This window comes from Numenius arquata, chromosome Z (genome assembly GCF_964106895.1).
Source record: "Numenius arquata chromosome Z, bNumArq3.hap1.1, whole genome shotgun sequence".
Lineage (NCBI taxonomy): Eukaryota > Metazoa > Chordata > Aves > Charadriiformes > Scolopacidae > Numenius > Numenius arquata.
Genome location: NC_133616.1, coordinates 63,238,656 through 63,251,207, shown reverse-complemented (window position 1 = coordinate 63,251,207; position 12,552 = coordinate 63,238,656). Strand labels below are relative to the sequence as shown.

General features: G+C 36.7%; 1 protein-coding gene across 1 annotated transcript in view; it reads right to left on the bottom strand.

Moving 5' to 3' along the window:
• Positions 1 to 11,948: 11,948 nt before the first annotated feature.
• The window catches only part of FER (FER tyrosine kinase), a 174,134-nt gene continuing 173,530 nt past the window's right edge, over positions 11,949 to 12,552 (bottom strand). The window contains exon 20 of the mRNA XM_074165781.1: positions 11,949 to 12,091. Coding sequence (XP_074021882.1) covers positions 11,949 to 12,091 — 143 coding nt within the window. The remainder of the gene's footprint in view (positions 12,092 to 12,552) is intronic.

Below are 12,552 nucleotides of genomic sequence, written 5' to 3'. Positions count from 1 at the left end.
TTTTTTGAACCTACAGGGCTGTAAGTTTAGATGAGGAAGGGTCTTGATGAGGCAAAATTTTTATGTAAGGGCTTAGAATGTGTTGGTCTAACTTTAAAGTGATGTGACTTCTATGTCCTGCTGTTAACAAGAGTGGGATTTATAGCTGCTGATTGCACAGACTACATTTTAACAACTGGATTATCTTACTTACCCTTCTCTGTGCTTTCTCTTTAGTGAATTACACTTAGCAATACAAGCTTTTAAGAGCAGAAGTAGAAAAATATTTCAATATACTCAAGTTGTTGCTAATGCAATCTTATTTTTCCTTCAGCTCTCAGAGATCATGTGTCAAAATTGTATGTCAAAGATGCATGCTTCTTTCTGTTATAGCATGGTCAAATGCCAGTCTTTTGAGGATTCCAAGCTAGCTAGTAGTTTGATTTTACTTTTCCCTGACTTCTATTTGCAGAATACTAGGTCATCAAAAGCTATGGGAGCTTAGTTATTAGAAAATTAGAGTGCAGTCTCTACGCAGAGCTCAACGCAGAGCTATTTCCTTAGTCCAGATACATTTCTGCAGACTGTTTAGCACCGTGCTTTTAGCGTGGCTGACCTGCAAGGAACTGAGGGGGATGGAAGAGATGAATACTGATGAAACTGCATTAAAGAAGAGCTCTGTGCGTTGCAGGGTTAGTGGTGTCTGTACAAGTCATTGAACTTGTGCTTTCTCTGGTTATCTGTGTCATGTCCTTTGAGGTGAAGTGTATAGCTGCAATTCAGACCACATCAGTGATGTTACTGTATTTTTGCATTTCTTATAACTAGAACATGACTTGAAGGAGGACTGAAATCTAGCTGCAGAGTAGCCTCAGTGAATGCGTGATGGAGACCACACAGTCCTTCAAACCATTTTCGTATCAGACACTTGTAATCCTGGCACTGCTGGAACTTCATACTCAGTGACCTGTGATGGTCCTCAGGCTCCACACTGACCAAGTGCAACTTATTGCAGTTTTCCTCAGACCTATTTCATTTTGGGGGGGTAGGTCCACCAAACATCTTAAATATGGGAATATGTGGCTTTAGAGCCCTCTGTGGTCCTTGGCCTGAGTTAACCGTCCAGAGTGTGGAAGTGGTGGGGTCTTAGGAACCCAGGAGCAACATTCATGGAAGTCAGCAGACCCGGTGGGCCAGTCCAGACCATGCTGGAACGGAAAAAATCTACTCCTTAAAACAACTCTCCCCCTCCCTGCTCTTCCACCAACTCCTAAAATCCCTTACATCAGTCTGAAGGCAGGCATACTTCTGCTTGGAGTACTCCGCTGTGAGCCTCTTCTGCGTCTCGAGCGAGATTAATGTCACTCCCTCATTTAACAAAAACAGTATTTGTGCCAAACCTCAAGGGAGGTTTTGCATCCAAGTATCAAAACATCTATGCACACACGGTACTTGGATCTAACAGGGAGGGAGGTATGCCTGTCACTTGCAGAGAAAAAAAACTGATCTGGCTTTGACATGCAAATGTTGGGCGACTAGAAAAAATGGGATGGATGCAAGCGTGCTATCCAGCACCAACACTTCTGTGCCCAGTTGCCTCCTGTGTGGAGTTTTGCCAGCTGTACAGTACCTCCAAGGTTAGGACTCACAACTCAGCCAGGCAGGAAAAGTCCCAAGTGGAAAACTTGAACTGAAATATGAAATGAGGTGTTATGGTCGTGTTGGAATTGGGACATATGTTCTCCTGCGTGGGACCGTTTTGCTACTGGAGAGTTTTAGGTTTGTTAGGGGAAGATGTGCCTGAGTGGTTAAATCGGGCATCTCAAGAATATGGAAATGCTGTGATCTGCCAGTTAAAGTGGTCCTTAAGTACCTAATACCCTTTGGGATCTTCTGAGAAGTCTTATCAATTCAATCTTTTAAAGTCCAAGTCCTTTAAATCTACTTCTAAACTGTAAAAAATGGAGGACTGTACAAAGACCCTGATCACCTTGAAGGCTCCTTTCCTTAGCCTCATTCCTAATTTAATTGCTGTGACACTTCAGATGAGGAAACTTGATGACCCTGTGGTGCTCAGTGTTTGGCCTCAGTAGCAGGTTTTCAAACAACTTGTTTTTATTATTTTGAGGCCAGGCATCACTGAGCAGAACAGATTTAGTTGCAGTAACCTTTTCTAAAATTACCCTGCTAAGAAATTAGTCTCTCAGCACAACTGTACCAGAGCTATGTGCAATCCCACGCTGTGTTGTCTTCTGTTTCAACACATACTGATACATTCAGGGTATGAGCTTTGGACTCTCTCATTCATGATTATTGGGAGATGGTGGGGAAAACTACCTCTAAGAGTTTATATGAGGGAATAATAGCATTTTATTAAAAAAAAAAAAACAGTCCCAAGGCCAAAGTACCTCAGTCCCACTTATGAACCAGTGTCATAAATTTGCTTCTTTGCTAACTCCTTCTTCGGTCAGGCACCAAGTCTTGCAAATGGCACTGCTGTGCCAGCACGCAGTGTGCTTAATAACACCATCCACGGGTGCAGGTACGTGAAACTTGTCTTTCTATCCACCGCTCGGTGTTAAAACAAAGTTCATCTGCAGCAAGCGTAAGGCAGTGGAAGAAGTTCTTTCAATGGGGTATTCATATTTTACATTAGCCACGAGACCTCAGAGGATTCGTTTAGAATTTTTTAAGGCATAATAATTCTGATTTTTTACCTCAGTCATAATTTTGGTAACAGTCTATATATTAAGAAGGGATTATGGAAATAAAAGAAATTGCAGCAAAGTGTGGTGAAAATGGCAATTATTGCAGAGATTGGTTTCATTCAGAGTAAAGTAAAATCTGCTTTAAAACGCAACTTGTATTTAGAATGCAAGTAATATGATTTTTTTTTTTAATATAAAGGGAACAGAGCTCTAGATCATGTAAAAGAAAAAGCATAAAGCTTGGATATGCCACCAGATTGCTTCATTGTGGTTAACTGAAAATGCTTGTAGCTTTTACTTTGCTCTTGGGGTCCAGAATACACGTTTGGTTTCCAGTGCCTCGCTTCTTAACACAATTCTGGCTTAAAGAGAAACCCGTGGTGTAGCATCCTCAAACCTGCAGGTCTCCAGCCCCAAAGTTTTCAGCTGGTTTCAGTATGTTCTTTCCCTTCTGCCCACAAGGTTACTCCTTCTTTCAATGCCTGCTGATATACAAAAGGTAAACAAAAGTGACAGCCAAACTGTGAGTGAAGATCACACAGATAGTGTGATCAACTCCAGAAATTGCCCAAAAAATCAAATACGATTGTGGGTTTTTTAATTGTGAAATATTTTGAATTGTAGCTATTCCCAAGAGCAATGTTACTAAGTTGATCTTTCACTTGATTACAGAAGCATGTGAACAAACACAACCTGTAAATACCAAATAAAATGAGACAGCTTGATACAAATATTTTACATTTATTGGAAGAGTACAGTAAAAAGGGGACTGCAGACTCATTAGTGGTAACTGGTCCATAGGAAAAGACAAAGGACTATTCAAAAATGGTCTGCAGTTTACAAGAATACTGAAATTCTGTTTTTTAACAGACTAGGAAAATAAAAAGTTAGGTTGAGTTCAAAAGTGTAACTTTAAAGTATATAAAAAATTGGCAAATAAATAAAGTTAAAATGCAGATCTATTTAAAATTATAAAGGACAGACAACTGGCAACTGTATTACATAGCTATAATTTTCAGACTTGCTTAAAAGCCAGATAAACTCACAAATGTTGTTTCCTTTTTTTTTTACATGTGTACTTTTGGGAAGAAGCACCCATTTCCAGTGTTATGTATTATCGATCTGTTTCACAAATATATTATTCTTAAACAACAAAGAGTATAAAAGGTGCTTTACCTGATATTAAACTTGCTGGTGCATACTTTGGCACACAATTGAGCAGAAATCTAAACATGGTATCTGTGCCCCACTCAAGGTTACTGCTGTCAAAAGTCTTGCGTGTACTAGCGGGTCAGTGAACAAACCTTCCCTCCTTCCCCTACACCCCTCCTCTGACTCCAGCTGCCTACAATTATGCAAAGGAAAAGTAACACATGCAACTGAAAAAACCAGCAGTCCTACCAATATTAGTCCAGGTTTCACCTCTGGAAGTCATTTGAACATGCACGTAACTACACACTCCTCTAACAGAAGGGACAAAACAGGTGTTTATTGTTGGCTTTCAGTCCTTAAAATAACTTTGCAGAAGTCTGCCTGCCTTTTGGGTTCAGCGTGATAAGCCTATAAAACTTCTTTCCTATTGTCATGTTTTTAATATTTAATGAAAATTAGGTGGGGAGCTTGGTGGAAAAAACAAGTTAACTTGTCAGAGGTAATGATACAATTAACACTGGCAACAGATAAGTTTCTTCTAGCTGTTCCATCTATTAAAGACTTTGTGAAATGACCAAGCAGGAGGTGGAAGAAAGGAAAATAATGCAGAATCCCCATTGTATACACCATTTCTGCATTTTGTGACAAAGAAAAAAATCCCACTACTTCTCCTTAAGCACTACCAACTTCAGATGATTTAAGGAATCAGTCATACTTGGAGACATAGCAAACTTCCAGTCTCTGGTGGATTTATTAGTGACTTGTAGTGAGCATAGGCATATTATATAGAGGGGCCATGCAGACTGCAAGACCTTCTCTATGGCATCCTGGCTGCATCCACGCTACGTACCAGCATCACTTACAGCACCCAATTGACTACTTGAACTCAGCAGTTCCCTACCCTTATAAACTAGAGAGGAAGGAAGGTACAGTTCTACCCTCCTGTTGAGTTCAACTCAAATACAAGTATTACTATTGCAGAGATATCTTGAGCAAGGAATATTGGTCTTCAAACTGTATAACAGATTTTAATTGAAAAAATTTCTTTAGTGGTATTTAAAATGCATTAAGCCATATCAACTCAGACACCTAGTGAAAGATTAGTTCCCTGTAGACTTTTATTGACTTAGCAATGCTTATCTTCTGAAGTTGCAAGTCTCAGCACTTCATGGTGCTGGTGGTGGTGGTGGTGGGGTATAATTACTGGTATAAGTGTTATGCAATGTACAGAAGTCAAATTTCTAAAAGCAAAATCGATGACGATGAAAATTGACACTATTTGGAAAGGTTTGTTAAGAAGAAGGAAGTTTACAACAAGGATTGGTTGGAATTAAGTCACTCTGCTCTTAATTTTAAAGTTACTGTTTAGATGTGGTCTGACAGCAAAATAATTCCTTTTTCATGGAACACATTTAGCTTTATATTGTTCCGTAGCAGGAGCAGGATGCTCTGTATTGTAAACTAGCAGTCAGGAATGTTGTTTTTCTGGTATCGACAATCCACCATACATTTAGGGTTTGAAATGATTAAAAACATGATTTGAACAATGTACTTCACTTTGATTCATAGTTTACTTCAATTTTCATACACATTGCCACAGGTATCAAGGTATAACATCACTACAATATTTTTGTGTCAAACAAAAGCAGGGATATATTTGAACTTTTCTGTCACAAGAGTAACCTTTTCGAAGTAAATGATAGGGCACCATCTGTGGTACATGGGCCATCAGAATTAGGAAATGTTTGGGAGATGAAACAGGCCAGATTACTACCGCAGAGTTCAGCTAGAACTGTAAACTTATGGTAGCCCTTTTTAAAGAGCAGAAAGTTTCGTTAATAACTGAAGCAAAAAGATCTGAGTGAAGTAGTTTACATATCACTAATCCAAGGATTTAGTGTGACTACTGCATTCAACAATTATGGAATTCTTTATATGCTGAGAAAGACTGAACTGACTGTATATGAAGACAGTAATGTGGATCTTTCTATTTTTTGTGGTGTAAAGTCCTGGCTCATACTTTCAACATCTGTAAAGGAAGGAATCGCTGATCAATCTGACTTTTCTTTTAAAAAGCATAACTGGGTTTCAATGGAGAAACATGTGGTGTCTCTCTTACTGTACTCACAAAACTTAAGCTACGTACTTATCTATAAACATGTGTAGTTCTAAAACTAAATGACGGTTCCAAATAGTAGCAATGTAGGAACACTTTCTTCTAAGCCTTCATTGCTAGCAGCAATGTGAGTCCTACATTATCATACCAGTTCACAGGTCATATTTATCTATAAATACAAAGCCAGTTATTCCAAGTTTTATTTACAAAGCATTCAATTCTGGGAGGACAGAGGAAGAAAGAATGTAGCTCATCGGCCTTCTGTTTTCACTTTATGATCTCAGTCAACTATATTTGAGGGGTTTACTTGTCCATTTTTTGTAAGTATGGATAACAGTTTTAATTTAGAGAAGGCATACATAATCTGAGATCTATAAATGAACTACTCTCATAGCTATAATCTGAAACAGCTGCAAAATAACAATGCATGTGTCTTGCAATCTGATTAGTCCTTCATCTCAAAAAAACCCATAAACAATCTGAAAATTCTAATTTATGTCCTGCCTAGATGATGTCTGAGAGAACATTGCTCTAAAACAGCTAATAACATACAACTTCCTGAAAACTGAGTTAACTCTGAGTTAACACCCAAGTTCTACACCTGGACATACATTCCAGTTAAGAGTTTTATGTCAAAGAGACAGATGGACATAACAGGGGCATAAGGGTAACTTATAGTTATTGGTGGGGGTACCATTCCCTTGGAGAGAACAGTAAATATATCTCTGAATCTTTCAGTTTTATACGTTAGTATTAAGGCTGAGATACAGAAATTCCTTTTGCTTATTTGACAGAGAACAAAAACCATGTTGGCTTTTAGAGTCAAAGGTGCAAAATTCTGGAGGATAAGCTGCTGATTTAAAGACAATGTCTAGCTTCCAGCACCTGCTCTATGTGGTGCTTATTATAACTAACACAATGACTCTGATAACTGAACGTGGAATTTACAGAAAATGTGGGAGCTACCAGGCAGAACTTGCTGTAGTTTTCAATGAGATAGTCTTCCCTTCATTGCTCTGAATGTAAAGCTGGGTGTTAATAATGCATTAATATGCAATGCTGAAAAGTATGTAAGAGCTGGAAATCACAGGTGCATTAACAGTTTCAGGAAAGCAACTGTGGCAATACTTGAAAGACTGTTCAGAATGTGATAAGTGAAAGGATTCTTTTGTTTCAACTTGGGAGATTTCAGCTTTTAAATGGTGTTTTTTTAAATTTATTTTATTTTTAATTTTTTTTTTTAAATTTTTTTTACCAGTTTTTTAGAAAGGAAAGCTATCCTGGGGGAATTCCAGTACAAGATTACAAAAATATTCTTTACTGAAGTTACTTTTAAAGAGGCTTCATAGATTTCCGAGGTTGATGCATTTTTCTTATAAGTTGTTACTGATGGTTGTTTAAGGACTCTTTTTCTACAGTAAATGTGCAGAAGCAAACTAGAATAAAACATTTTTAATAAAGCTGATGTTCCAAATTTACCAGATCACTCTTGAAAACTCATGGTAGTTTGGAACTTCAGGAATACTGGACTTCCCCTGTACTTTCTAATTACTAATTAAAGTCCTGTATTCCTGAAAGACTGCATGAATATGATTCTAAGAAAGAAGAAGTAGGTACCTTTGTTGGTAGTAGGGGTATTCTTCCCTCCATGTATCCTGACTTTCCTAGCAATAATGCTTCCAATAATACCACATCTTCTTTTGTGCTTGAGGAAAAAAAATATTAATCGGTGAACTCCTCTTTTAATAGCAAACTTTTTTATGCTCAGTCATAAAAATGTTACAAATCCAAGTGCACTGGCATAACAAACATTTCTATTGCCTACAAACAGGACAAATGTTATAGAGAGTGGATTATCTCAATTAGCCTCTTTCTTTTTGTTCCACCTTGATAATGAGTTATCATTACTTGTGACAACCAGCCATTTTCAGAACTACAGCTCTTGAATATCATCTTTGATGACACTATTTACACACTAACTCATCTTTTCAAATATTTCGCTGTTTCAAGTGTGTCAGAGGCACTGCCACTTAGAGGACATGACAGCAAGAATAATTAGAACAGGGCTAGTAGTTAATTGCTATTGTTAATTGTCTGCAGCAGCACATCTGGGAAAATTTGGGGAGGGGGAGAAATTTTTAAATGCTTCAGAGAGTTGGTTACTCTGTAGCCTCAGGAAAGTGGTTTTTCCTTTAGTACCTTTACAAAGGGCAAAAAAGGGATGACAAAATAGTTAAATAACAAATGGATAGCTTCATAGTCAGTGTTTGTGGTGTGCAGTGTTAGCGATGTGCTTGTAGGATTTGAGTTAAGCATAATAGGTAGTCAAATACATGGATGAAAAAATACGTAAGGTGAATATTCTAGTATTTCCCTAACCAGTTTTCTGTTTCTCATCAATAGGATCAGGCTTACTTTAATAACTGCAGCTCTTAGTTATCGATTTCTGGTGACGCATGTTCCGATAACAACTTCCAATAAAAATATTAGGCAACTCTGCAAAAAGGCAATTTTTGTTAAGAAGAAATGCAATACACCTGTAGTTGCTAAATGAAAAACTACTTCACTGGTTTCATTAGAAAATAATGAAAATATGCATTTCAAAGAATGTCTTGGTGGGATGTTGACTTTACAAGAACACACTTCTTTGAAGCAAAGTTTGTTTTCAGACAAGGCACTTTTCACTATTTTAATTCCATAAAATTTAAATGCTTAGGGATCCTCATGATTTCACTGATGACTGAACTCTGAAGCTAACGTGTGCCTAATTTTGACTGAAAACAAACTAAGGATGCATTTTTTTGTCCTCAAAGCTATCTTTCCTAAAATGATGAGTGCAATTCCTTGGAAAAAGATGAAAATAACAGATAAGCTGTTGAATTCCATCTCATGTAACAGGCTGAGGTATTTCTACCTAACCCTTAACAGTATTCAGAGTTTCTCCCATTTAACATTGTAAAAAATTCAGGATTCCCTCAGGCTCCCCCAGGTTGGGACAGTGCTGGTGTAAGAACCTAGCTGAACCACTACACTTGCAAAAGGGTCTGAGCCTTAACTTTTTTTATAAGTTCTCTAGGATAAACACAGTACATGAGCCAAACAACTCATGTCTGGGTAACCTATGAATAATGCAAGGCTAAGTCACCAAAAGTCCACAGAAAGCAGATATGGCGGCTTTGGTTCTTGAATAACACGTCTTTCTTTCAAATTTCATTGTATTGAAGTTTTGTTTATGAATTCCCCTGTGAGAAGTTTTCAAAAACTTAAAACCAGTATCTATAGGCATGGATTCCACTTCCTAAATTGTGTAATTGGAATAATTACAAGTGAGACACTGAACAAGTTCTGCCACAAACTTCCAAATTAATGATAAGAAAACAGTTTAAATAACTGAAGAAACATGTACCTGTGTTTAGATTTATTTTATACCTATAAACTCATTCTGGCATTCTCCCAAAGAATTATTATTTTTGAACTCAACGGGTGCTTACTTCAGGAATAATAATAAATTTTCTTGCTGCTGTAGAAATCTCATGTTTTAAAAAGCCTTAAAATTTAAACAGGAGTGTGATATGAATTACAAATGCTATTTCAGAGTAAAATAAGAGTACAATTTTTTTTGTGTGTGAGAGTCTGGATAGTGACCGGTTAATTTAAGACAAATAAAACAGTATTTTATTTTATAAAAATAAAACAGTATCTTTTCGGTGTCAAGAGAGCATATAGCAAAGAAACAGTTCATCTCTTTCATAGAAGAAGAGTAGTAATCCTCCAGAGAAGCTATGGATGCTGACAGAGGAGACACCACTATCTTTACTTGCAGACTTTAGTGATGTATACATAAGGACCTGCCGTTGGTTGAATCTTGGATTTTTCCAAATGACTGTGGAACATTCCTTAAATCTTAGTACACTGGCATTTGCATCAACATACTAGCAAATTAAGGCACAAACTTTGTGTACTACTTAAAAGCATACAAACTAACACAAATGTTTCCCATTGCTCTTGAAAAATATCTTTGGGCTACTTGGAAGTACAGAACTAAGTAAATATATCCAGTATGCTTATAATGAAGTTTAAATTTATGCCACCAAGTTTTCTAAGCACTATACCTTTATGGGTATATATATGCCTCCTTATCTCCAAGAAAAAAATCACTTAAGAAATGCAAGAAGCACTCACTATTCCTTATACTTGGATGCTGGCAGTTCCACCTCAAATGCAGGTGATGTGCTCCAGCACGATCAGTCATTGTTTTATTTGGACACTAACTCCAATGTAACAGACAAATTCTTCTAGACTACACATATTTTGGTCACACATAGCCCTTAAACATTACTACTCAGAACTACTATAAATACACTTTAGAGAGCAAAAATGTTGTGGACAATAGAAAAGTCACCTGAACAGAAATAAAAATGTAATGTAGCCACTGACTTCACTACATCTCAATCCCACTGTAACAATAACCATAGGACTAATTAACATTCCAGATGCTGTGTTACTTACAGTCCCCGTTTCTTACTTGCATTAGCAGCAACTGACATCCCTTGATCTGGAAAATTTTATTTAATTCTTAGAAAATATTTAAGCACCTTAACTCTGGAACTCAGACCAGGATACTGTAACTTGTTCCTATTTCTATGTAGGGCCCTAGAAAATAATTCCAGCTGCAAAGAGGACCCAGAGCTAGAGTAACAAACTGTGCCTTTTCTCTCTCCCCTATCTAGTAAGTTTCTATTCTTTCTGGCAGATTATTTTTTAAACTATATACAAGCTTTTTATTCACGTTGGCATTTAAAATTGCCTATCCCCAGTCATTTGAAATCTGATTGCAATGATTAAAAAAAGTTAGAAGGTTAGTATTTCTACTTTACCTTGCTCAGCCTGTCAGAGGCTTTAAACTTACTTCTTTATTTTGGCTTCTTGAACAATTTCCTTATGCCATACAGAAGTAGTATTTTCCTTTGGACACTATGCATGGAATGTACTTTTGCTTAGCATAAACTTTTGTAGGATCCAGCCACATTCTGTGAATTATTACCAATTTAAGGAAAAAAATCAGGATCAAAAGCAAATCTAGCAATTCACATTCTTTAACTCCTCTAAGATCAAATATATTTGTTATCTGCTGCTATCATTAGGAAGCCTCTTTCTGTTGGCCTACTGCTTTTACATATTCTTTGGAAAGCAGATGATTTGCAGTATTTCTTAACATGTATAGTCAAGACTTGATACTGGTTTTTTTGTTTCTTAAATAAACATAAGCCAACGTAACAGAGATATATTAATGAATTCTGATGGCTTTCCAGAATGAAAAGGCGTGGCTTAAGTAAATCACATCAAAACTCAGAAGTATTTACTACAGTATGGCAAGAAATGCACAAGTAACTCAATTTTCTACAAAGGAAAATTCTGGATTTCACTGTTCAGTAAGCACATTTGCATCCAGAATCTAACTGAACCTTCATCCTTAAAACAAAGTATCACTTAAAAATATTAGTCGCAGAAAGAATTTAAAAAATATAAAAATTTCTAGTTGAAATACTTGTCAAAACTGTCTTCAGTTTTAAGGCCAACATGTATGACAGTCACCACATTACAGTGTTACTGGTGTTGACATATGGGACAGGGATAGCAGAGTGAGAACATAGCTTAAAGTAGAAAACCTCTGAAAAATGTCACTAGCAGTTACTTGCCATAAAACAGATAGAAGCCACAGTCCCTTAAATCTATAGTATGTGTTTTTCTATCTACATGTAACCTAAATGACAGTATTACTGTGACTGGATATATAGCACTTTGTAGTGTATGTCTTTAATGCAGGTGTAGACATCATTCAAGATGGTACACATGTATATAAAAAACCAGTTAATTTCAAAGTAATCCTAGAAGAATATTGCAAATAATGTTGTATAAAAGCATAGTGTTTGAGAGGAAAAAATTACTTCACTGGAAAATGTCCACACATTGAGTTTGGCACTTCGTTATCACTATGTTACTTTCTTTTTGATCAAAGACAGCTCTTTCTGAATCTCACTGAATTTTGGCCGATTTTCTGGTTTGTAGTCCCAGCACCTCTGCATTATTTTATATATTTCTTCTGGACATTTTTGTGGTGCTGACATTCGGTAGCCTGGTACACACAAAAAAAAAGGGGAAAATGTTTAGCATCGAAAACTGATGCATATCGACAAATATAAAAATGAAACAAGTGAAGTTCAAGATCATTGCACTAAAAAACACCTTCAGGGTAATATGAGGAAAGTCTTCAATATATAACCTATACAAGATACATAATTATTAAAGTAGTCAAAGATCAGGTACCAATGACATTTAAGTTGAGCATCGTAAATTGTCAGTATCATTCTCATCCCTAAGGGCAGCAACTTGCATAGATTTGTTTCCTGTATCTTCTGAAGTAGCTACTCTCTAGGTTTTAATCGTGTTACCTTTTTTTTCCCTGACCAAGGAAATCAAGAATAAACATTAAGATGGGAGAAAATTTTTTTGCTCTTCTTCAAAATTGATCAACTTTTATTCTCATGACTCTTCTCTTTTTTGTCTCCTTAAGAAGTTCCCTTCCGTTTGCAGTTT